Source organism: Oncorhynchus tshawytscha, linkage group LG15, assembly GCF_018296145.1.
Source record: "Oncorhynchus tshawytscha isolate Ot180627B linkage group LG15, Otsh_v2.0, whole genome shotgun sequence".
NCBI classification, from domain to species: domain Eukaryota; kingdom Metazoa; phylum Chordata; class Actinopteri; order Salmoniformes; family Salmonidae; genus Oncorhynchus; species Oncorhynchus tshawytscha.
In genome coordinates, this window is record NC_056443.1 from 19,921,057 (window position 1) to 19,944,704 (window position 23,648).

At 41.0% G+C, this 23,648-nt stretch overlaps 1 protein-coding gene across 1 annotated transcript; it reads right to left on the reverse strand.

Moving 5' to 3' along the window:
- Nucleotides 1–1,582: 1,582 nt before the first annotated feature.
- Nucleotides 1,583–19,408, reverse strand: LOC112254086 (zinc finger protein 79-like). Its single transcript, XM_024426317.2, has 2 exons — nucleotides 19,107–19,408; nucleotides 1,583–5,578 (listed from the first exon to the last, which is right to left on the reverse strand). Exons 1-2 carry the CDS (start codon nucleotides 19,270–19,272, stop codon nucleotides 4,524–4,526), a joined length of 1,221 nt encoding a protein of 406 aa, XP_024282085.1. The 5' UTR covers nucleotides 19,273–19,408; the 3' UTR covers nucleotides 1,583–4,523.
- Nucleotides 19,409–23,648: the final 4,240 nt, after the last annotated feature.

Consider the following 23,648-nt stretch of genomic DNA (forward strand, 5'->3'; position numbering starts at 1 on the left):
AGTATTGTAGAGTAAGTGCAATGTATCTTTGTAGTGACTGGGTGTATTGATACACCATCCAAAGTGTAATTAATAACTTCACCATTCTCAAAAGGCATATTCAGTGTGTGTTTTCTCTTCATCTACCAGTAGGTTCCCTTCTTTGCAAGGCATTGGAAAACTGCCCTGGTCTTTGTGGTTGAATCTGTGTTTGAATTTCACTGATCGACTCAGTGATCTTTCAGATAATTGTACAGTGAGGGAAAGAAGTATTTGATCCCCTGCTGATTTTGTACGTTTGCCCACTGACAAAGAAATGATCAGTCTATAATTTTAATGGTAAAATCATTGCAACTCCACGAGGTGAGATCTTGCATGGAGCCCCAGGCCCGAGGGAGATTGACAGTTCTTTTGTGTTTCTTCCATTTGCACCAACTGTGTCACCTTCTCACCAAGCTGCTTGGCGATGGTCTTGTAGCCCATTCCAGCCTTGTGTAGGTCTACAATCGTGTCCCTGACATCCTTGGAGAGCTCTTTGGTCTTGGCCATGGTGGAGACTTTGGAATCTGATTGATTGATTGCTTCTGTGGACAGGTGTATTTTACACAGGTAACAAATTGAGATTAGGAGCACTCTCTTTAAGAGTGTGCTCCTAATCTCAGCTCATTACCTGTATAAAAGACACCTGGGAGCCAGAAATCTTCCTGATGGAAAGGGGATCAAATACTTATTTCCCTCATTAAAATACAAATCAATTTATAACATTTTTGACATGCGTTCTTCTGGATTTTTGTTGTTATTCTGTCTCTCACTGTTCAAATAAGCCTACCATTAAAATTATAGATTGATCATTTCTTTGTCAGTGGGCAAACGTACAAAATCAGCAAGGGATCAAAAACTTTTTTCCCTCACTGTATGTGTGGGATACAGTGATGTAGTCATAAAAAAAAAATCATGTTAAATACTATTATTGCACACAGAGTCAGTCCATGCAACTTCTGTGACTTATTAAGCTAATTTTTACTTCTGACCAATTATCTGAAAGATCCCTAAGTCGATCAGTGAATTGCCATAACAAATGGATTGAGTACTTATTGACTCAGGACATTTCAGCTTAATATTTTATTAATTTGTAAACATTTCTAAAAACATAATTCCACTTTGACATTATGGGGTATTGTGTGTAGGTCAACATTTTTAAATTCAGGCTGTAACACAAAATGTGGAAAAGGTCAAGGGGTGTGAATACTTTCTGAAGGCACTGTAAGTATGACCCCAATGCAATTCTGAAGTCTATACATCCACAGTGCGATTTCAACAGATTAAATTTTTTTGTCAATTAACTAAATGGTCTTTTATTGATTTTATGTAACATTCCAACCTTGTCCAATTGTGGCATGATTCCACTATTTTCATCCATTTCAAATCGGGGACTTTAATTTTGAAGATGAACTGTTGATTCCACTAGTGTTGTTTACGACACACATGTTCTCCATTGTATGTGTGGAGTTGAGATTTCTCAGCAAGCCAGCGTATATTCCATTTCAAATCGTTTTTTGTGACATTTAAATGTTATTAAAAAAAAACAGTTCTGTAAAATGGATGAAATAGTAATCACTGTTAGCCTGAACAGTTTATTAATAGAGTAGAACTATAGCTAGCGATCAGTATGTGTACTTACACACCTATTCCACAGTTCTCTCTGGTGTAGTCCGCAGCAGTCTCTATAGCACCTCCGTTCCGCCAGCAAGAATAAGCAAGACCAATCAAGAATAAGACCTCAGCGATTTTCCTCCAAAATAAAAGTCCCGCAATGGTGAAAAATACAAATGGTCAAAATGTATAACATTTAGGGAAGATTTTTTTTTTTCATATGGTTGAATAATGATAAATTAATCTCCTTTAAAGCACAAATAATATAGCATTGACATTCTTGTTAGGACAAACAACATTAAAAGTAATGATTTCTATTGTAGATAAATATCATGGTAATATAAAACATTTAATGCTACTATTAATAATAGTAATAACAATATTATAATAATCAACTTTGGAAAACACTTAAATCCTATTGTTAATTAGCCCATTCGCATTGTACAATGTTCAGCAAGTTTTTCATATTGGACATACTACTCCGTAGCACACAATTTCCTGTACATCTTGTTGCAGTAAAAGGGGGGCCCATTCTACTCAGGGGCACCGCTAGTTTCCAAATCCACAGTGTACAACCCAAGGAGCATCACTGCTCATTCTGCGGCCCTTAGCTTAAATTAAGTAGGTTTTTCATAATAGACATACATATTGCATCGTACACAATTTCCTGTACATTGTGTCATTCTACTTAGAACCTCAGCTTTCCATGTATTTTATTTTCTATTAAAAAAAGAGATGCACACGAAACAACCAATTGTAAACCATTATCAATCATCTGCTCACAGAGGTCAAATAAGAAAATGAAACATGATAAACAATGTTAATCCTACCAACAATGGCCTCTAGTCTTATGTCGAGGGCCTCCTTCGCAACAGGTCAAAATAGGCAAGTAGAATGTGTAAGAATACTTATGAGCTTACTGTACATTTGCATACAAAACACATACTTATTAGCTAGCCAGCGTAACGAAAACAGAGGCTGCATTTCTACATTTCAATGGGGCTAGCAAACAGCTAGGCTAAACACAATACACCTCTGACAACGGCTAACAGCTAAGACCGTTTGGACATGCATGAAAGGGATGTCATCAATAGAACGACCTAGTATTAAGCCATCGGGTTACATCTGAGCCGCTCCAACATTCGTATCTATTAAGCCGATAGTGTCCTGTTATCTAAAAGCTCACACATTTCACTGTAGCTTAAGCAATAACCTATTAGTTCTTATGACAACGTCGCTTAACTTGCTACTTCATGTTTAATTATAGAATATCTGTAGACCTACTTGAAGCCCAATTACTGCCTGCCATTAGGCTACAATGATTTGTTGAGCAATTACAAGAACCCTTGTTATCATATCCTACTTTTAGGTCACCTTGATATTTTCTAAAATGGCGACCGAGTGAACGAGCGAGCGACTGACTGACTTTGGCTTCACTCATTCTTGTTCAGTTACACAAACTGAAGAAATGCAGATTTGACATAAATCAAACATGGTATACAAAATAGCACGAGAAAACACTTAGGATACATAACACATGGAAAGCTCTTTAGCCTATATTCTGGAATCATTTTCAGCACGGGAAAGCTCCTGTGATGACAGTTAGGTTCCACTTCGTAACGAGTGCACTGCATGGCGTTTTGGGAAACGGGCGTGACATCTGTCGTTAAGCCTAGGTTCCAACGCTAATCGGGAAACCGGGCCCTGATCACTACTGAAAAGACGGCGTAGTCTGGCTGAAGTTTCTCAACTACTTATTCACTACACAAACAAGCACTAGAAGCTCTGACTATTGAACAGATGTTGTACTGAATCTATAGTATTTTGACTACTTATTTACTAAATCAGCAAGTTGTAAAATCTCTACCTGATTAATACAGGAAACACTAGTGTTTTCCTATTGAACCCTACTTTTGTATCTTGAATAGTGCATAAACTACCCAATTCCTACAAGTCTCTACATAGTCACTACTGCACAAATATGTTTTGTGTAGTGATTAAGTAGTACTTTTTTTTCACAATGGTCAACACCACCACTCTGGTCTAGAAGGCCCAGTCCATCATTGGGACCGTGGTCCCACCCATACAGGGCGTTTTCCCCAAGCAGTGCCCGAGAAAGGCCCGTAATATTATCAAGGACCCCACACATCCTAGCCACTGACTGTTCACTCCCTTAATGTCGGGCAGACGGTATCAGAGCGTTGTGTCTCGGACCGCCAGGCTCAGAGACAGTTTCTACCCAAAAGCCATCAGACTGCTGAACACCTGAACTGGCACTGACCACCAACAGCTCCTTTGCACCGACTCGCCACACCTTGGCACACATGCACGTACACCATGACTGCTGCTACTACTAAACATCAACTTATTATTGCTTAACTATTGCACAATTCAACACTTTGCTCTACACATTCCCCTCCCCTAACACACGTGTAAATATTCTACTGTAAATTTGTTTGAGTGGCCTCCTTGTATTTATATTTATTTTATTGTTATTCAATTGAGCCTTTATCTGTATTATTGTTATACTTGTATTCTAGTCCTTGAGGCTGATACGTAAAAGCTTAATAAAGAGCAATGATACTAGCCAGAGCAGTGTGCGGGTTTTCTTATTTTTTCTTATCCTGTGCACATGACAAAAACTTAAAAACTTGAACTTTTACTCCCATCTGACAGAAGAAGTTATGTCCTAATTTTCTTTCTTTCCGCTTTTGTCCTGATTTCTTTCTTCGTGGACGTGATTCACGTGTTTCAGCAGATGAGCCTTAGGAATGAATGTTCACCCACAAACTGAGCAACCGTGTGCTTATCACCTGTGTGAGTCAATATATGCCTCCACCCTTAAACCGTTTAGCTGTGACGACTGCTCCCCTGTATGAGTCCGTAACTGATCAGGTAGTATGATTGCGACTGAAACATTTCCCACAGTCACCACAGCTAAATATTTTCTCTCCTGTGTGCGTCAACATATGCTTCCCTAGGTCACCCTTCTGCCGGAATCGTTTCCCACAGTCGCCACAGCTAAACGGTTTCTCTCCTGTGTGAGTCCGTATATGCCTCCCTAGGGCTCCCCTTTGACTGAAGGTTTTCCCACAGACGCCACAGCTAAATGGTTTCTCTCCTGTGTGAGTCCGTATATGTTCGGTTAGGTACTCTTTGCGATTGAAACTTTTCCCACAGTCACTACAGCTGAATGGTTTCTCTCCTTTGTGAGTCTTCATGTGCCTGGACAGATCTCCTTTGTATCTGAAGGTCTCGCCACAAACAAGGCAGGGTTTCCCACCCTGACAGAGTCGAACATGGGTCTTCAGTTCACAGATGGAGTTGTAGTGTTTTTTGCATAAGCGGCATTCATTGGGTCTCTTCTTGGGGTGAGTCAAATGCCTCTGCAGGTCAGCTTTCAGAGCAAATGTTTCACCACAGTCATGGCAGCAGTGAATATGTATAGATGTGGTGCTGGGTTTAGAACGGCGTTCCCCCAATGGTGCGTTGGCATCCATTGGTGGGCTGCTGTAAAGTCCTACTGGGTGGCTGCTTACGGCTGAGCTGTGTCCGGAGGCATTGTTTTGATCACTTGGACGGTCACAAGGAATGTCAAGACCCTTTAGGTTGGTAACAGTGCCACAAGGTTTGAGATCCACTGGTGTACAGTCACGCTCTCTGTTCTCCATTGTCTGGGTTAGGGGAAGAGTTAACGACTGAAGTGAGACCTCCTGATCACATTCACTTTTCACACAGGAAGGAGTAAATTTGAACTCTATGATATCAGGCTCCAGCCCTTGAAGCTGTTCTTCCTCCTGACTGGTCCAGAGTTCCTCCTGTTCCTCTTTAATCTGTGTGTGCCTTGGGTCCTCCTGCCCCAGACTGGGGCTCCACTCCTGCTCACAGTGCTGCTGCTCAGGGGGAACCGCCTCTTCAGAGACAGCAAGAGACAGCTGCAGGGAGCCTGGAGGGAAGGAGAGGAAGAGCAGAATGAAATAGAACACTTGAATCATACTGGTGAATTATAGATCTCTATGATCTATACAGCCTTTAGACGTGCCTGAAGGCCGATAGCGGACTATTTGCTCTCATTCGCACAAGCCCTAGGCCTATAGCCAGTTCACATGCCTACTATGAAATACACCATGGCTAATGTGTACCAAAAGCTCAGACACTAACTGTTAATAATCCTGACTTTCAATACGGTTTAGATACACTTTCTGCATGTCGTTTTAACACGGATTCCCCATAGAGGTGCTTTGCGTTGCACCTTTACCTGAACTACGACACTTCCTGAGCTAATGGAAACAAGGTAGGGACACACAAACTTTGTAAAGTTATTTGATTATATTTAAGTTGCGCATTCAAAGTTTCCAAAACTGTTTCGCAGTCAAGGATAAATTGTTCTTAGACCGTTTCCAGCCCCGACATTGCTATGCTGTCCCTTGGTCAACATCGTCACATATATATTTGTATTGAGGAAAACCTAGACGTCCCTCGTCTCTCGCAAATGTTGAATAACATTTCATTTGAACTTACTCTACCGACTGTCTCCGTCTCAGGCTGCTGGTATGAACCGCTAACTCCAAAACCAGCATATTCTGACAGCCTTCTGTTGTAGCCTTTACTACACAGTAGCAGGACTTGGTTGAGCTTGATGTGCCAGGGAAGCTTGTACACAACCCGAAGCCTGTCTGGTCTCATGTGGTATGAGACTGTAATTCACTACCATTGAGGTCAAAAGGCTAGGGGACTAACAGATCAACGTCAAAACCAGAAATGGCAGACAGCTGGGCTTGGGGCTAGCAACCCCAGCCAATAAAAATGCTATGCTAGAAACGTCAACAACAAATAAAAACAGCTGCATTGAACCTTTAAGACCTATATGTTTAGGCTTTGTTTGAAAAGTTTAAGTAGGAAATTGCATGAATTTTGGACTTTTGGAAAGAGCTCACAGAGCTTGTTTTTCCACTCACAGCTGTCCCCCAGTGTTAGTTATAAAGAGGAGATGGTAATGAAGCAATACAGACCAAATTAAAGTGTTGAGTTTTTGCATGTTCTAGGGTTGGGCGGTATCCATATTTCCATACTGTCATACGGTCCTTCTCTCATCCCAGAATTTACAGTATTAACATAGTACACAAGGGGGCGCAAAAGAACGCACAAGATACCATTTGGCGACTATTACCAGAACACTAACAAAATTTGTGAATTTCAAATTGAGGCTGCTTGCAAAATATGCTAACGAGCGCAAACGAAAATAAACTAATTGCAAAGACAGGCAATCCAGCTCATAAAGTTATACATATATAGATAGGAGCTACCGAATGTAATTTTTTATTGAGTTTGGATGTTTACAAGCAAATGTGAACAAGAGACATTGTGCAAATAAACAAAGTTTCAAAAACATGCTTGTCTTATGGAAGAAAAGTACTAGCTCTGGAGCAGAATGTGTACACGCTGTATCTGTGTGGAGTCTGGAGTCGCTAGGGCAAAGGGCCTGCCTGCTCGGAGAAGATGGGAGAGGAGCGGATGGGCCGAGAACAGAGGAGAAAAAATGCAAGAAAATCAAGTTGTGCAGTGGCAGCAGTACAGATAATTCATCCAAAGGGCTTTGACGGCAGAAAGCTAACACAATAAGATGCCATCACCTTATTAATTCAGCCACATACTTATATAACTAGCAAGTTAAACTTAGGGGCCACGTTAACACAGAGCAAAACATAAAGAAATGGATGACACACAAATCAGATGGCCATGCATCGTTTATGCAAAAAAGACCTTGCTTTTTCATTGTAAGCTCATTTACTTGTGTGGCTGCCAGCCAAATAGTGTTGCACTTCCGTTGTCATCTGATGACAATGAAGCCATTTTCTGCCGAATGTGTTGCACTAATGTATTTTCTATGAAGGAAAACTATAGTTGCACGTCCCTGATCACTCTATTGAAGAAGAAAATTACTTTTGACTTTCAGTATAAAAACACAACCCCTGTCAATACACAGCTGTACTGTTCCGGCTTTCTCCGGTTGTGCTATTTACAAACAAACGCTTGACTGGCTCTATTCTGTGGGACTACTGTTCGTTAAACTAAATAATGTAAAATAATGTGACAGGTAAAATGAAGAACGCATCTAATGTATTGCACAAGTTGATTGCAGGTATTTACTTAAAAAGTAGCTACAAATATAAAAGTGTAGAGAAATGGTTAACGGTATTTGCAGTATTGAAAAAAACATCCCGTGGCTATTTCCAAATACCCCAGTATACGGTATACTGTCCAAGCCTAGCTTGTTCTACTGTCTTGTTAAGATAGGGGGTGACTGGGACAGGTAAATCCATCAAATGTTTTGGATAAAGTTTTTGTAAAACATGCACCTTACCTCAGATCATCATGAAACGTTCACTGTGTAAAGCTAACTTTCATCGAGGTTTTGAAAGGTCTACAATTGGGCTCTCTCTTTTCATTGTCAGTATCCTTTTCCAGCGTTATGATAATCGTAACATCCAGGTAGGTAGCCTAGCGGTTAAGAGCGTTGGGCCAGTAACAAAAAGGTCGCTCTTTTGAATCCGAGCTGACGGAAAGTGAAAAATCTTTTGATGTATTCTTGAGCAAGGCACTTAACCCTAATTGCTCCTGTAAGTCGCTCTGGATAAGGGAGTCTACTAAATGACTACAATTTTAAAATTACATCTTGATGCATCATACCTTTGTTTCAGAAGTCTTTCACCAAATTTGTTGAACTTGTTCTGAGATGTATTCGTCAGACTTTTGCTGAAGCAATTGTTCATATCTTGAAAATGATGTGTTCTAGCTAAGATTCTCTTGGAAATATATGCTGAAATGCATCTCATACATGGCAGGTACAGTTGAAACCAGGATTCATCCGTGAAGGGCACAGAAACCAGCATACCAGTGGCCATCAAAGTTATGACGCCGAACTGCAGTCAGGTTAAGACCCTGGTGTGGACGATGAGCACGCAGATGACCTTCGCTGAGACGGTTTCTGCATAAATTCTTCAGTTGTGCCAACCTACAGTTTCATCAGGGGCGGCGTAGTGGTTACAGTGTTGGGCCACTAACTGAAAGGTTGCTGGATCAAATCCCCGAGCTGACAAGGTAAAAAGCTGTCGTTCTACCCCTGAACAATGCAGTTAACCCACTGTTCCTAGGCCGTCTTTGTAAATAAGAATTTGTTCTTAACCGACTTGCCTAGTTAAATAAAGGTCAAATTCATTTTCTTTAAATCAGCTGTCCATGTGGCTGGTCTCGGACAATCCCGCAGGTGAAGAAGCCAGATGTGGAGGTCCTGGGCTGGTGTAGTTACACTTGGTCTGCAGCTGTGAGGCCTGGTTGAACATACTGCCAAATTCTCTAAAATGACGTTGGAGGCAGCTTATGGTAGAAAAAAAACATGAAATTCTTTGGCAACAGCTCTTGTAAACATTCCTGCAGTCAGAATGGCAATTGCACACTCCCTCAAATCTTGGGACATCTGTGGCATTGTGTTGCGTGACAAAACGGCACATTTTAGAGTGGCTTTTTATTGTCCCCAGCACAAAGTGCACTTGTGTAATGATCATGCTTTTCAATTAGCATCTTGATATGCCACACCTGTCAGGTGTATGGATTATATTGGCAAAGGATAAATGCTTACTAACAGAAATGTGAAGAAATTTGTGGAGAAAATTTGAGAGAAAAGCTTTTTGTGGGTATGGAACATTTCTGGGGTCTTATTTCAGCTCATGAAACCAACACTTTACATCTTGCATTTATATTTGTTTAATAATATATATTTTTCCCTTGACGGAGTGATGCTGAATGTAAAAAAAAAATGTTCATCTTATCCCACTCTCCCCCACTATGTTTTAGATAGAAAGATGAGAAGAGTGTTTATCAACAATCTGTGAATAGTCCTGGCAGAGGCATCATGTCCACAGGGGTATGTCCCCCCCCCCATAATATGTCCTGTTTATGGTTTTAAACATTTAAAATAAATCAACAAATATTTCTCTATAATACTACTAGTCACGTAGCAATTTTATAAAGTTGGCTTTAGCTAGGTTCCCCAATCTGCCAAACTCATAACTATCTACCAAGAAGCCATTTCAGGCTATCAATCAAGTTAGAGTAACTAGCTTGTCTAACTATCTGAGCTGGCATGCCTGCTGGCAAGGTTGATATACTTTAGAAAAGCAAGCAACAAAAAAAATACTGAAAAATAACTTACAATCCTTTCAATCTTTTTCCCAGATTTTAGCAGCTATACAAGAGAAGCATATTTAGTTTATTTTTGACATAACTTAGCATAGTTATTATGGCTCTAGACTGCAGGAAAAAGCTGTTTCAGGTATTTGAAAAATGAAAAACTATTCTCCAACTTCTGGATAGGGGGGGGACCACCCCCCAGCCATCCTCAAGTACTTTGTTCCCTCTCAGATTTTTGGGGTGCTTGACAACCCTGAGTCCTAGAGTGTCTTTTTCAAATGAAAGCCCTCCAAAATATACTGACTACATCCAGTGTCCAGAAAGGTGGATTGGCAGTATAGGTACTAGGGTATAGGTTACACAAAAATGTAACAAAAAAGCCCCAATGTCACACTAATGCAATTTCACAAAATACACAACATGCGCAGCAGCAGATTATACATTTTTTAAATAGCACATGATCCAATTCTCACTTGGAAGCCTTCAGCCTGGTGTATTTACTTCACACAAAGTCACCATAAATTCAAAGCACACAAATAATTGACACTACCGGACTGCACACGTGACCCCAATGCAGTTAATAAACCCTATAGGAAACCCCCTTCAGTATAGCCTATAAAATAACGTGTTCGGACAGTCACAAATTTGATAGGCCTATGCACAATTCTGTTAACAATTCAGAGAGGTATGAGGTCAAATTCTATTTTCTCCTGTCTTAGAAGATATGCTATTTTCATATCCAGTCCTAATCCCGCTGAAACTCCAAATCCCGACTCCTGTCTCGCATGAAAATTCCTAACTTTATTCTGTAACCCATAGGTTGCATTATCAAGCACGTCTCTCGACGATGCATGTCAAAATAGCACTAAAACATTTCCCCCGCTTCTCTGCGCTGTCTTGTACTTGCTGCCCATATGACAGCTTCAGTAGAGAATGTGTGATCAACAAACTATTTCCACTCCTCTCCCGGTTATGTAATGACGATATAAATGTTTGTCCAGTTGCAGGTGGTTCCACAAAAAACAGAGAAAAATCCGAAAGATAAATATTCCACTTTTTTGTATCGAGTAAGGAATGCCTATTGCATGTGTGTAGATCTTTGTTTTGTTGGCACTGTGTGACTTGCGGTCTACTTCTACACGTCGCATTGAAACGAATAGCTCCTGCAAAGATATTGGAAAATGCTAGACGTGCGGGCAGGCAGTTAAATTGGCGAGGAATCTTGCTGTGCAGTAAGAAATAAACGTGGATTTAATACCTTTCAGAATTTTCTATTTCTTTTTTTACAATCTGCAACTGGACACATCAACTTTTCCCTCGAAACGAGAATGAAGAAAGTATCGCCGAGACCAGGTTAGATTAACCCATAAGGGTCTAAATCCTGCCTACGCCGGGGGAGGGGGGTTTCTACTAAGATATAGGAATTGTTTTAAGGTCATACCAAGGACCATTTAGCTATTTGATTTGGAATATACCCCAAAAATCTTGAGTGGCGGTGGTTGTAGATCTTCTTGGCGTCAATAATTTTACAGGAACATGAAGGCTATCAAATGTGCACTGTAACAACTGTGTAGGCTCTCTGGATTAAAACCAAATTATGATAAGTGTACTACGTATTGGATCACAAAAAAAAATGCACATTTTACATTACCATGTAGTTTACCAATAAAATGGTCTGACGGAGATGTGGACATACTGGGTATACAAATCCCCCCAAAAAGAAATGTTCTCACTCTAATACATTTTTATAGAAAGTTTGCAAAAATAGATAAGATCTTGCTTCCATGGAAAGGAAATACCTGTCTATTTGTGGAAAAATCACCCTGATTAACTCTTTAGTCATATCACAGTTTACCTATTTGCTTATGGTTTTGCCTACACCTAGTGACCTGCTTTTTAAATTATATGAACATAAAATATTCAACTTTATTTGGAACGGTAAACCAGATAAAATTAAAAAGGGCCTATTTATATAACAAATATGAATTCGGAGGGCAGAAATGATTAAATATTAAAGCATTAGACCTCTCACTAAAGGCATCAGTCATACAAAAGTTATACTTCAATCCAAACTGGTTCTCTAGTAAATTGGTACGAATGTCTCATCTTATGTTCAAGAAGGGCCTTCTTCCCTTTATTCAGATTACACCTGCTCACTTTCAATTGTTTGAAAAGGAAATAATCTCCAAAATATCTTTATTTTTTTTAAACAAGCCTTAGAAGGTTGGTTGCAATTTCAGTTTAATCCACCTGAAAAGACAGAACAAATAATACAACAAATATTGTGGTTAAATTCAAATATACTTATTGATAAAAATAACAATTTTTCAAAGAAATGTTTAAAAAGGTATAATTTTAGTGAATGATATCATAAATAGGACTGGTGGAGTTATGTAACACATGCAGCTAACACAGACATATGGAAATGTCTGCTCTACCCAAAATTACAACCAATTAATTGCAGCATTACCACAAAAATGGAAGAAGCAAGTAAAAGGGGAAAAAAGTCAGCCCTGTATTAAGGAACAAATGGTTAAAGAAAAGTGTGATAAATAAAAACATATACAAATTTCATTTAAGGACCAAAAAACTGACAGCTGTGCCATATAAATTGCAAAATAGTTGGGAAGAGATTTGCGATGTGCCCATTCCATGGCACATGGTTTATGAATTGATACGCAAAACAACACCGGATGCAAATATTTGAATTTTTCAATTTAAATTACTATACAGAATTCCTGCAACTAATAGAATGTTATATATATGGGGGATACAATCTTCCCAGCTCTGCAGATTCTGCTGTGAGGAGGCAGAGTCATTAGATCATTTATTTTGGTATTGTCCATATGTAGCTCGTTTTTGGTCACAGGTCCAGGAATGGCTGAAGAATTGCAACATTTGCCTAGAACTAACACTACAGATAGCAATACTGGGTGATTTGAACAGCCATAGTCAATCAATTTATAATATTATTATTACTTTAGCAAAAATGTTTATTTTTTTACAATCTGTAGAAGCTATGAGAATAGATAATAGTCATTAGTGAAGCATCACAGCACAGTTGAAAATTATATGGCAAATAGAAATACAAAATGGATGATGTTGAGAGATAGATGGGAGAGGTTGAATGGAGCTGAAGGGTTGGACTAATAACAAGATAAAACAAGTAGAACATACAGGGTCTGTAAAATGTATATAGGATCAGAACTTTTGTGAAATAGCACAGTTACAAATAGAAATCAAACTGGATGGACAGAAATAGAGGAAGGACTAAAAACAAACAAAAAATAACTATTGTAAAATATGTATAAGATGTATAAATTGAAGGTAAAAGCCGAAGTGTTTATTAGTTTACTCCAATTGGGGGAGCGGTGGTAGGGTTTGCGGGGAATAATAATAAAGGTATATTCTTTTAAAAAGGTATGTATGTCTATGTATATATGTGTATATGTATGCATGTGTGTATGGATATATATATATTTACCCCCAAAAATATATGGGGGATTGGAAATTATGCAGACAATTACATTGATGGAACCAATATTCTTTCTGCAATATTTAGCTGATCCACCCCTTTAAAAACAAAAACAAAACTGTGTAACCTACGCTTTACAAATACATCCTGCCAGATCACTTATGTGAGGCATATAATTACATCTAGATTGGTAGAATTCTCACATCATATGTATGTGAGAATATGTTATATGTACACTATACACAAAAGTATGTGGACACCCCATTCAAATGAGTGGATTCAGCTATTTCAGCCACACAAGTTGCTGACACACCAGTTGCTGTGTATAAAATCGAGCACCCAGCCATGCATTCTGCATAGACAAACATTGACAGTAGAATGGCCTTACTGAAGAGCTCAGTGACTTTCAACGTGGCACCATCATAGGATGCCATCTTTCCATCAAGTTAGTTCATCAAATTTCTGCCCTGCTAAAGCTGCCCCGGACAACTGTTAGCGCGTTTATTGTGAAGTGGCAACGTCTAGGAACAACAACGGCTCAGTCGCAAAGAGCACCCAGCCATGCATTCTCCATAGACAAACATTGACAGTAGAATGGCCTTACTGAAGAGCTCAGTGACTTTCAACGTGGCACCATCATAGGATGCCATCTTTCCATCAAGTTAGTTCATCAAATTTCTGCCCTGCTAAAGCTGCCCCGGACAACTGTTAGCGCGTTTATTGTGAAGTGTCAACGTCTAGGAACAACAACGGCTCAGTCGCAAAGTGATAGGCCACACAAGCTCACAGAACAGGAGTTCCAAGCAGAACGGGAGTTCCAAGCCTACCAAGTTCCAAGCTGCCTCTGGAAGCAACGTCAGCACAAGAACTGTTCGTTTGGAGCTTCATAAAATGGGTTTCTATGGCCGAGAAGCCACACACAAGACTAGGATCATCATGTGCTATGCCAAGCGTCGGCATGGCGTAAAGTTCGCCGCCATTGGACTCTGGAGAAGTGTAAACGTGGTCTCTGGAGTGATTAATCATGCTTCACCATCTGGCAGTCCGACGGACAAATCTGGGTTTGGCGGATGCCAGGAGTATGCTACCTGCCCCAATACATAGTGCCAACTGTAAAGTTTGGTGGAGGAGGAATAATGGACTGGGCTAGGCCCTTTAGTTCCAGTGAAGGGAAATCTTAATCCTACAGCATACTTTGACATTCTAGACAATTCTGTGCTTCCAACTTTGTGGCAACAGTTTGGGGAAGGCCCGTTCCAGTTGCAGCATGACAATTCTCCTATGCACAAAGCGAGGTCCATACAGAAATGGTCTGCCGAGATCGGTGTGGAAGAACTTGACTGGCCTGCACAGCACCCTGACCTCACTAATGCTCTTGTGGCTGTATCAAAGCAAGTATCCAAAGCAATGTTCCAACATCTAGTGGAAAGCCTTCCCAAAATAGAAAAAGGCTGTTATAGCAGCAAATGGGGGACCAACTCCATATTAATGCCAATGATTTTGGAATGAGATGTTCAACATGCAGGTGTCCACATACCTTTGGTAATGCAGTGTATATATATCGGCATTTTCCATTAGCTAAGCTGTATGTTGGGTATATTTCATTCCAATGATTAGCTTACTATTGACATTTTCCACAGGAAACCTTGTCTTGTTTCTGGTGGGAAAAGGCATTTACGTGCTATCGAACACTAATGATGTTTTCAAACAGCAAGACCAAGATCAACATGGCAGTGTTGCCTTTGATTTATCAAAGTTGTTCTTTATAACGTCTAAATAAAACGTGTCTAGTGCAACCCCCATATCAAATCAAATTGTATTTGTCACATGCCCCGAATACAACAGGTGTAGACATTATAGTGAAATGCTTACTTAACTGCATTGTTGGTTTAGGGCTTGTAAGAAAAGAAAAAGTAAGAGATAAGAATAACAAATAATTAAAGAGCAGCAGTAAATAACAGTAGCGGGGCTATAAACAGGGGGTACCAATACAGAGTCAACGTGTCAATGTGCGGGGGCTCCGGTGACGAGGTAATTATGTACATGTAGGTAGTTATTAAGATGGCTATGCATAGATAACAACAGAGAGTAGCAGCAGCGTGGGGAGGAGGGGCAACGCAAATAGTCACACATTCACTAAATGCAGGCGAAGACCGCAAGATGAAGTTGGTGAAGAGCAACAGAAAAAACCTGCAGTCAACTTCATGACCTTCGATCACGATTTTTGAAAAAGTTCACGCAGTGAACATGTAGGAGAAAATCGGACAATTTTCATCACAATAACGCGACAAATTTTGAAAAGACTTGACAAAAGTGTTCTGCTCAAACGCACCCATTCACTTTCAATGTAAGGAAAGCGAGAGAAACGGAGTGGGTGGGGAACGTTGAGCGATACGAGCATGGGCGAGTGAGCTGAACAGGGCGGGACTAAAGTTGGGGAAAGCTGAACGTTGCGCAAATCCTGACCGATATTGCGGTGCAAGTGACCAATCAAAGCTCACCATAGCCTCCAACCCCAAATGGATTGGCTGACAATGGCTGTTGATAGGTAGCACTACCTAGTTTGCTTGCTAGCTTGTTAACGTTAGCACCCACATGAGGTCGCTAGGCGAGTGTTGGTTGTATAGTGTATCTTACGTAAACGGAGCGCAACGGAGTACGTGAAGGTGGTTTTAAATCACAAAATGGCTGGCCCTTTGCAGTACGTAGTCCTGCCTATGTTGTTTGCATAGTCCTCCTACAGAGTTTTCTTTCACTCAAATATTGAAACGAGACCGCGCAATTCCTTGTGCAGCGGCAGTGTTGAGTAATATGAAGCTCTGTTATTTACACCAAACTCACTTTGGTTGAAAATGGAACCAGGAAAATTGATTTTGTTGTTATTTTTGCACAAAGAAAATCATTCTAAATATATCAATTGGCCCATTGTCACTAATCAACTTCAAATTCACTTCAACTACAACATTGCTCTGTCTTGGTTTAGCTTAGCATTAAATAAGCAGCCTATTTTGCATTGACAACCAAATATAATCTCAGCGACTGTTCAGGGGAAATGAAAACATTAGTGCTATTTGGGATCCTTGGGACATATACCTACCCTAAACCCTAACCCTGAGGGGAGAGTGGGGTAAGTTAGGCATTTTTCTTTTTACATTCAGCATTATCTACATACACTACCGTTCAAAAGTTTATGGTAACTTCGAAATGTCCTTGTTTTTGAAATAAAAGCACATGTTTGGTAAATTAAAAATAACATAAAAATGATCAGAAATACAGTGTAGACATTGTTAATGTTGTAAATTACTATTGTTGCTGGAAACAGCAGATTTTTTTATCTACATAGGCGTACAGACGCCCATTATCAGCAACCATCACTCCCGTGTTCCAATGGCACATTGTATTAGCTAATCCAAGTTTATCATTTTAAAAGGCTAATTGATCAATAGAAAACCCTTTTGCAATTATGTTAGCACAGCTGAAAACGGTTGTCATGATTAAAGAAGCAATAAAACTGGCCTTCTTTAAGCTAGTTGAGTATCAGTATTTGTGGGTTCGAATACAGGCTCAAAATGGCCTTTCTTCAGAAACTCATCATTCTATTCTTGAGAAGTGAAGGCTACTTCATGTGAGAAATTGCAAAGAAACTTTAGATCTCGTACAAGCCTGTGTACTACTCCATTCACAGAACAGCGCAAACTGGCTCTAACCAGAATAGAAAGAGGAGTGGGAGGCCCCAGTGAACAACTGAGCAAGAGGACAAGTACATTAGTGTCTATTTTGAAAAACAGAGTGCTCAACTGGCAGCTTCATTAAATAGTACCCGTAAAACACAAGTCTCAATGTCAACTTCTAGGCAGAGTTCCTCTGTCCAGTGTCTTTTGCCCATCTTAATCTTTTTATTGGCCAGTCTGAGATATGGATTTTTCTTTGCACCTCTGCCTAGAAGGCCAGCATCCCAAAGTCGCCTCTTCACTGTTGACATTGAGACTGGTGTTGAGCGTGAAAAACCCAACAGCGCTGCAGTTCCTGACACACTCAAACCAGTGTGCCTGGCACCTACTACTATACCCCTTTCAAAGGCACTTGAATCTTTTGTCTTGCCCATTCACCCTCTGAATGGCACACATACACAATCCATGTCTCAAGGCTTAATAATAATATTTTTTTTACCTGTCTCCTCCCACCTCAACTACACCGATTGAAGTGGATTTAACAAGTGACATCTATAAGGGATCATAGCTTTCACCTGGATTAACCTGGTCAGTCGGTCATGGAAAGAGCAGGTGTTCCTAATGTTTAGTACACTCAGTGTATATCAACAGGACAGTATAATTACAAACTTTTCAAAGCACTGGTATTGAGTTCAGATTTCTATCACCTGAAACATGTGCAAGAGATAAAAATGCATGCACGAGACGCATTCATTCTTGCCGAGCTCGTACACGTGTTTACATGGTTCTGTGCATGCTTCAGGTGATAGAAATCTGAAGCACTACCAGAGCTTTGAAAAGTTAATTATACTTTCCTGTGGATATGTCTCACATTCCTACTATCATCACCCGGACGACCGGTAAAGTAGGTTCAAATATAATTTAATCAACATTCCGGCTTGAAGAGGTTGTGAGAGAAACTTTCCTGATTCAGACGCTCATTTCAAACGCTCATTCGGGTTTCCAGGCAAGGGCTTAGCTAGCTATACTACACTAAACAAAAATATAAAACGCAACATGTAAAGTGTTGGTTTCATGAGCTGAAATAAATAAAAAAATCTCAGAAATGATCCATACGCACACATTTCTCTCAAATTTTGTGCACAAATTTGTTTACATCCCTGTTACTGAGCATTTCTCCTTCGCCAAGATAATCCAGCCACCTGACAGGTGTGGCATATCAAGAAGCCAGTGGAGGCTGCTGAGGGGAGGACGGCTCATAATATCTGGAACAGTGTCAACGGAATGGCATCTAACACATGGAAACCATGCGTTTGATGTATTTGTTACCATTCCACTAAATCCGCTCCAGCCTTTACTGCAAGCCCATTCTCCCCAATTAAGGTGGCACCAACCTGTGCAAGAAGCTGATTAAACAGCATGATCATTATACAGGTGCACCTTGTGCTGGGGACAATAAAAGGCCACTTTAAAAATGTGCAGTTTTGCCATACAACACAATGCCACAGAGTTCTCAAGTTTTGAATAAGTGTGCAATTGGCTTGCTGACTACAAGAATGTGAGCTCTTGCCTGATAATTTAATGTTAATTTCTCTACCATAAGCTGCCTGCGAAATCGTTTTTGCGAATATGACAGTACGTTCAAACGACCTCACAACAGCAGACCACCTGTAGCCACACCAGCCCAGGACCTCCACATCCGGCAACTTCACCTGCAAGATCGTCCGAGGGAGGGTGCTGAGAAGTATTTCAGTCAGTAATAAAGCACTTTTGTGGGGGAAAACTCATTCTGATTAGCTGGGCCTGGCTCCTGAGTGCGTGGGCCTATGCCCTCCAAGGCCCACCCATGGCTGTACCCCTGCTCAGTCATGTGACATCCATTGATTTGAGCCCAATGAATTTTTTTCAATCGACTTATTTCCTTAAATAATGTAACTCAGTAAAATCTGTGAAAATGGTTGCATGTTGGATTTATATTTTTGTTCAGTTTAGCTATTTCAATAAGCTTTTCGTGAAAGACAGTGAAACTTACAATAAAACTGTAATTAAAAATGGATTAAATAGTGCTCACTTTTAGCCTAAACATGTTATTAATTGAATAGGATTGTATCTAGTTATCAGTAGATGTACATACGAACCTATTCCACATAGTTTTATCTCCGGTGTGATTCGCAGCATTCTCCGTAGCCGATCATTCTCCTCCTGGTACTCCACTACCGCTTTCTCAACTGCACCGAAAATCTCCACAGCAGCCTCCGTTAAGCGCTCATTTAAAAACACACGAAACGACTGTAGTTTAGACATTTTCAGTCGAATGAGAGTTGGGGAGCCAATTTAGTTCGGGCTGTGGGTCTTTCTTTACTACACAAAAAAATTGCTAATTTTCTCCTATGGTGTTATGGCTTCTTCTTCTTCTTCTTCTTCTTCGATGGGGTTTAACGGCGAATGGCATCCAATGTTAATGGCGCATTACTGCCACCAGCTGGACAGGATATTGAATAAGAAACCACAACAAAAACATTGCGGGAAAGGGGGAAAAGCGACATCATACAAAATTAATCACATCGACTAACAAAATCCATCCCACTTCTTTAATCACAATCCACTAAAAAAATGCATCCCTACACAGGCTCAGGGATTTCTTGCACAGTCTCGGGTGTGAAATCACAAAGACCCAAACTTTCAACTGCAATTTCACAATGATTCCAATTTTCTTAGACTTGTTCTCCGCGTGTGCTGTACAGTTTATGACCATTACAATAAATAATACAAAGACCACCTTTTTAACATATAGCATTGGTCGTGGTGGCTCTACTACCATTGTTTCTTCCCCACCACTTTTTCCTTCCAGTCTTCTCACCGCAGCCAGATAGGAGACACGCTGGATACTCCTTACCCTTGCCACCTCATTCTCCTTCACCCCAACAGGGCACTCCAGGAATTCAGGTGCATGTTCACCTCCACAGTGGCAGCATTTCACTTTATCTGGCATACAATACTCTTCCCTTCTGCACACACTTGACACATTAACAAATATTTTATATTCATGACACTGAAGGGGCTTGTGCACAAAAGCTCTTACATGGTATCTCATGAATCCTAACTGTATATGTTAATTTATTTTCTCCATCCACCATACAGGTCAGTCGACATTCCAGTCTGGCTTCTTCTTCTTTTGCGGGTTTTATGGCAGACTACAATCCAAATGGTTTATTACTGCCACCAACTGGACAGGGTTGGAAAAAAACAATGTAAAAATAAAACCCATACGTGATAGGAAAAATGAACTTAATCCACCCAACATAAGACAATAAAAAAAACATTGACAAAAACAAAACCCCAGACTCCCACTTCTTCCTTCCTTTAAATCTCCATATCTCCCTTCTCAAACTCTATAACCTGCGAGGGTGGTATGGCTTGAGACAATAATCTATGCAACTCCTCCGCCGAGAAGACTTTCAGTCCTAGGAACCGTTCTGCTGCATCCACAATGATATCTGTTTTCCTGGAGTTCCTCTCCCCCTTGGCAGGGGCCATTAATCATCATAGCTATAAAGGCCACAAAGTCCACATTTTTAACCTATAACATATCTGGGTCCTGCTGTTAAATGAATACCCCTGCAGCCTTCGGTGAATGCCTATTCACCACCATGGACTATTCAGGAGCACCAATCAAACCCTCAACCCTTTTAACAGCTGCTGAATATGAAATACTCTGGACAGCCCTGACTTTGGCCACCTCATTCTCTTTCACCATAGTTGGGCATTCCAAAGACGTGGCTTCATGGTTCCCAACACAATTGCAACATGTCACATTTTCATCACTTTTAAAACACATGTTAAGATCTTTTCCACAACCTGTCTTCTTGTCTTCTTCATCTTGTCTTCTCCCTTCTGCAAACACTTGAAACATGTCAAAAAGCTTTACAATGATAACACTGCATTGGTCTTGGAACAAATACTTTGACTCTGTAGTCTACACTTGAGTAGGGCGAGACTCCATATTTAAAAAACGAAATAAGACTTCACTTTTTCTTCATTCACCACACGATTCATCCAACGAGCATCAATCACTCCAATCCCTGCAACATCGACTTCCCACAAAACGCCAGATATTACCCCCATTGAGGGGTTCCCTGTTCCGAAGAGACAGACAGAACACATCAAACTTCGCAAATCTGATGAGACACAACACACCCTCCTTCTGGTATGGCAACTGCACCACCTGCAACCGCAGGGCTCTCCAGAGGGTGGTGCAGTCTGCCCAACACATTATCGATAGCATACTAACTGCCCTCCAGGACAGCTACAGCACCCGATGTCACAGGAAGGCCAAAATGATCATCAAGGACATCAACCACCAAAGCCACTGCCTGTTCCCCCCGTTATCATCCAGAAGGTGAGGTCAGTACAGGTGCATCAAAGCTGGGACCGAAAGACTGAAAAACAGCTTCTATCTCAAGGTCATCAGACTGTTAAATAGCCATCACTTGGCGGCTTCCACCCGGTTACTCAACCCTGCACCTTAGAGGCTGCTGCCCCATGTACATAGACATGGAATCACTGGTAACTTTAATAATGGAACACTAGTCACTTTAATAATGTTTACATACTAGTCTTCTCACATCAACACCATTATCCCAGAAACCCTAGACCTACTACAATTTGCATACCACCCTAACAGATCCACAGATGATCCACAGACGAAGAGGCAAAAACAGACATACCCCCATCGCGACGTCCCCCAAAGGCTAACTTGCTAGCCCCGGTCTACTAACTGCTAGCTTGCCTGCACCGGTCTGCTAGCCACTGCTAACTGCTTGCTTGATAGCCCGGTCTGCTAACTGCTAGCTTGCCAGCCCCAGTCTGCTAACTGCTAGCTTGTTTATATTCATGACACTGGATATATTCATATTCATATTATATTCATGACACCCCGGCCTACTAACTGTTAGCTTGCCCAACCAGCCCAACCACTCATTGGACCCATATGTTCACTTGGCTACGCATACCTCTCTCTAATATCAATATGCCTCGTCCATTACTGTCCTGGTTAGTGATTACTGTCTTATTTCACTGTAGAGCCTCTAGCCCTGCTCAATATGCCTTAACCAACCATGTTGTTCCACCTCCTACATATGCGATGACATCACCTGGTTTAAACGTCTCTAGAGACTATATCCCTCTCATCATTACTCAATGCCTAGGTTTACCTCCAATGTACTCACATCCTACCTTACCTTTGTCTGTACACTATGCCTTGAATCTATGCTATCGTGCCCAGAAACCTGCTCCAGAAACCGTGCTAGACGGCCAGTTCGTATAGCATTTAGCCGTACCCTTATCCTACTTCTCCTCTATTCCTCTGGTGATGTAGAGGTTAATCCAGGTCCTGCAGTGCCTAGCTCCACTCCCACTCCCAGGTGCTTTCATTTGTTGACTTCTGTAACCGTAAAAGCCTTGGTTTCATGCATGTTAACATTAGAAGCCTACTCCCTAAATTTGTTTTACTCACTGCTTTAGCACACTCTGATGATGCCTGGCTATTCTTAAATAAGCATGCCCCATTGAAAGAAATGTAGAACTAGGAATAGATATAGTCCTTGGTTCACTCCAGACCCATCTGCCCTTGACCAGCACAAAAACATCCTGTGGCGTTCTGCATTAGCATCGAATAGCCCCCATGATATGCAACTTTTCAGGGAAGATAGGAACAAATATACACAGGCAGTTAGGAAAGCTAAGGCTAGCTTTTTCAAACATAAATTTGCATCCTGTAGTACCAACTCAAAAAGGTTCTGGGACACTGTAAAGTCCATGGAGAATAAGAGCACCACCTCCCAGCTGCCCACTGCTCTGAGGCTAGAAAACACTGTCACCACCAATAAATCCACTATAATTGAGAATTTCAATAAGCATTTTTCTACGGCTGGCCATGCTTTCCACCTGGCTACCCCTACCCCGGTCAACTGCCCGGCACCCTCCACAGCAACCTGCCAAAGCCCCCACCATTTCTCCTCCAAATCCAGATGTCTGATGTTCTGAAAATCTGGACACCTACAAATCAGCCGGACTAGACAATCTGGACCCTCTCTTTCTAAAATTATCTGATGAAATTGTTGCAACCCCTATTACTAGCCTGTTCAACCTCTCTTTCGTATCGTCTGAGATTCCCAAAGATTGGAAAGCTGCCGCGGTCATCCCCCTCTTCAAACGGGGTGACACTCTAGACCCAATCTGCTACAGACCTGTATCTATCCTACCTCTTTCTAAGGTCTTCAAAAGTCAAGTTAACAAACAGATTTACCGACCATTTTGAATCCCACCGTACCTTCTCCGCTATGCAATCTGGTTTCAGAGCTGGTCATGGGTGCACCTCAGCCACGCTCAAGGTCCTAAACGACATCATAACCGCCATCGATAAGAGACATTACTGTGCATCTGTATTCATCGACCTGGCCAAGGCTTTTGACTCTGTCATTCACCAAATTATTATTGGCAGACTCGACAGCCTTAGTTTCTCAAATGATTGCCTCGCCTGGTTTACCAACTACTTCTCTGATAGAGTTCAGTGTGTCAAATCGGAGGGCCTGTTGTCCGAACCTCTGGCAGTCTCTATGGGGGTGCCACAGGGTTCAATTCTCGGGCCAACTCTCTTCTCTGTATACATCAATGATGTC

Coding starts and splice junctions, on each gene's coding strand:
- LOC112254086 (XM_024426317.2), bottom strand. CDS start 19,272: ATGTCTAAACTACAGTCGTTTCGTGTGTTTTTAAATGAGCGCTTAACG. Junction 5,579..19,106: donor GATAAAACTATGTGGAATAG/GTTCGTATGTAC, acceptor CCTTCCCTCCAG/GCTCCCTGCAGCTGTCTCTT.